The sequence below is a fragment of the Morone saxatilis genome, unplaced genomic scaffold, assembly GCF_004916995.1.
Source record: "Morone saxatilis isolate NCDOM2014 unplaced genomic scaffold, NCSU_SB_2.0 Contig4, whole genome shotgun sequence".
Lineage (NCBI taxonomy): Eukaryota > Metazoa > Chordata > Actinopteri > Moronidae > Morone > Morone saxatilis.
Window position 1 is genome coordinate 17,662,430 of NW_023339984.1, and position 3,208 is coordinate 17,665,637.

The 3,208-nt window shown below is 37.8% G+C and overlaps 1 protein-coding gene across 1 annotated transcript in view; it reads right to left on the reverse strand.

Moving 5' to 3' along the window:
* Window positions 1-2,210: 2,210 nt before the first annotated feature.
* LOC118337938 (low affinity immunoglobulin gamma Fc region receptor II-b-like) overlaps window positions 2,211-3,208 on the reverse strand; it is a 1,295-nt gene continuing 297 nt past the window's right edge. Inside the window, exons 2-4 of the mRNA XM_035675101.1 lie at window positions 3,137-3,201; window positions 2,697-2,942; window positions 2,211-2,371 (exon numbers count right to left, since the gene is read on the reverse strand). Of these exons, the coding sequence (XP_035530994.1) occupies window positions 2,211-2,371; window positions 2,697-2,942; window positions 3,137-3,201 (472 nt within the window). The remainder of the gene's footprint in view (window positions 2,372-2,696; window positions 2,943-3,136; window positions 3,202-3,208) is intronic.

Genomic DNA, 3,208 nt, shown 5'->3' on the forward strand with positions numbered 1-3,208 from the left:
AGAAGGTCCTGTTCGAGCAATAACGTTTAACGTTTAAACAGATCAGGGTGTTCGAACGTGAACCTGTTTGGCTGCTTAACCTGTACACTCACATTGTTAAACAGTTTTCATAAATGTTATAAGAGAAAAGGCTTTTAACCATTGAGATCAGCAAACATAATGCTATTACTGGTAATTCTGGCTGAAGGAAACACTGATAGCATCAAGGAAAGGCTACTTCTTTCACCCTGTAATGTTTCTTTGATTTGTGAAATGCTTTATAAGCTGCACTATATATATGTGTGTGTGTGTGTGTGTGTATGGTAAGTATATTATATATCAGTATATTAAGGAAGTACTTTTTTTGCTGTATTGTGATGATAATTAGTATTGAGGCTTGAGTTGTGTATTACTTAGATGATATGTATTTATGTTTTTCAGTTATTTCAACAGTTACTTTACAACAAGAACTCCAGTGTCTTATTGTAGTAACAGAAAGTTTATTAAAACAGTTTTATTAAAAGTTTATTGTCAGCTTGTATTATTTATACACTCTACACAATATCCTGCAACTGCATTTGATCCCTCTTACTTCGCTTAACCTCATCAGCTGCTAAACACTATATATTTGTGGGATTGTCTTTATTGACCTGATGTTGATGGTTTATAACATTACTGTTTAAAACAACTTCCAGGTCAGTATTACATCAGCATTTGTCACAGTGTGTGACCACAGAGACCACAGCGAGTGTATTTAAAGGCAGCAGTAGCTTGGTTATTCACAGCGTCGATAATGATGCTGTGAACTAGCTGAAGCTGTCACTCTCAGATGATAATAAGGATGATGATGATCATGTCTGTTTAGGTCATTTCCACTTCATACAAGTCATACATTTAATTAAATAGTAATCAACACATTTACTATCTTTACAAATGAGCATAAACTGTTGCTCAATATCTTTCTTATGAACAGAGAAGTCATTGTCTTTTGTCATGAATATAACTCCCTAACTGCATTCATATACATGCAGGCAGTTGGGTTTAGAGAAAAAGTATGCGTTCTCCCTTTTTCGGTCAGGTGTCTTTTCTCTCAGCAACCTGCAAAACACACAAGAACCGACATACCATGTATCTGTTAGAAAAGAAATAATAAGGGTCCAACTTTTCTATAATATGTGAGTTTTCTGATTCCTAATCTGATCTCATTGTTCATTTATAAAATACAGAGCATGCACTCACTTGGTGCCGTGAGAAAAATGAATCTAACTGTATTGTGGTGTGGTAGTTTCATGGTGGCTACTAGACTTACAAACAGCGTCCCACATGACTGGAACAGCAGCCACCACAAGAGCTGCTGCTCAGTGAACTGAGGGGCCCATCTGCCTTTTTCTGACTGTGGGTTCCTCGGGTGGTTTTTGTCTGAGCTGCTTTAACTGTTACAGGGGACATATAACTCCTACATAACGAGCACAGACTATTGCAATTAAAAAAAATAATGAATGTTTAAAAATATTGTACACGTCTGATTAGCAATTCAGTGCTCATCGCCATTTTCTGGTTGAGAGACCAAAGCAATGTCTGTACACAAGCAATGCTCTAAACTGTATCCTTACAGACAGGAGACTTTAATACTGACTAATATATTTCCCATTTACTAACTCTTTTGATTAAACATGTGACATGCAGTCTGTGTTTCTCAGTGTTAAGTTAATTACCTTTCTCCATCCTGGGTTTTGTAACAACAGCATATATTGCCACTGAAACATGAGAAGAATACAGCAGGTATGTAGGCAGACATTAATTTACAAAAAATAAAAACTGGAAAAAGATTCATTTGTTTCCAGAGAAATGTAACTAATTCAAAGAAATTCTAAAAATCTATTCCTACAAATATTATATCAGTGAATAGATGTGCATTATCTTAATGTAATTTGTTTATTTCCACCTCCTTGTTGTGTTTGTGGATCTTAAAACTTGGATTCTCTTTAACACACTTGACATAGGTTCAACAGCTTGAAAGCCATGACTTTTTATAATTTCATGCAAACTGTTTGACACATGTGCATAGATAAATGTGTGTCCATGGAACACACACATATGACATTCTGTCATTAGTTTTCACTGTTTTCATCTCAGTGCTACGATTCACAAGGCATTCATGACTCCATCTGACATTCCCTGCATCTGTATTCTCTGTACCTGTGATGGTTGTTGGATGTTTCCCACTCACACTAGTCCGACCAACGCCAGTAGAGCCACCAAGAAATCAGAATCAGAATCAAAAATACTTTAACAGCGAGGTCAGTGCAGAGCAGCAGGTAGAGCTGAGGGCCATGATGAAGATGAGGGTAAGGGTCAGGGGCAGGAGAAGAGATAGGCTCCTCATGAGCTTCTGGAGAGATAATTTTGTGCTGTGTATGAGACATGATCATAATACTGCAAAATATATGCACTTGGAATTGGCATTCAACATTTCTCTGAAAATGTAAACAGAGGTCCTCAGACCTCAGCATCACCTCTAATTTATCAGCCTTAACCCGAAAACCACATCAGAGACTCAGGTCACAGTTGTCAGGTTTTAAAAAGCATAATTTGTAATACTTCTATCAGGCTTTAACATATGGACCTTCACATTAGTATGATGCAAACCGTTGTGGGAAAGAATTGTGAATTTGAGCAAGAAACAATTAATCTTTGATAACATGGGTATGTTTCACCTCTGACAGCCAACCAGCTCTCTGGTGATTCTCCAACATCAGAGATTCTGCACTTGTAGAGTCCTTCATCAGACTTTGAAACACTGGGGATGGTAACGTCTCCTGTAGAGCTGCTCTCCATGAAGTGGCCATCTTTATAGAAATCAGCTGTGAGGTTGGAGGAAGTCGTCTTGTTTCTGCAGCTCAGAGTCACAGCTTTTCCCTCCATCACAGGAAGGACAGGACTCTCCAGGATCACAGAACCAGCTGAAGAACATGTGTTTTATAAATCAAAAAAACCTGATGATACCTGAGGTGAGTTTGACATGATTTCTGAGCAGATCTATAAATGTGCAATGGACAATGGTAATATTAATATTCTCTGAAACCCTCCTGCAACTCTCCGAAGAGGCTCGTCTCACAGTGTTTTTTTTCAAATAGGCATTTCACTATGTACATACCAGTGACAGTGATGTTGACAGTGTTGGTTTTCTTTCCTCCTCCCAGTTCACACCAGTATTCTCCACTGTCAA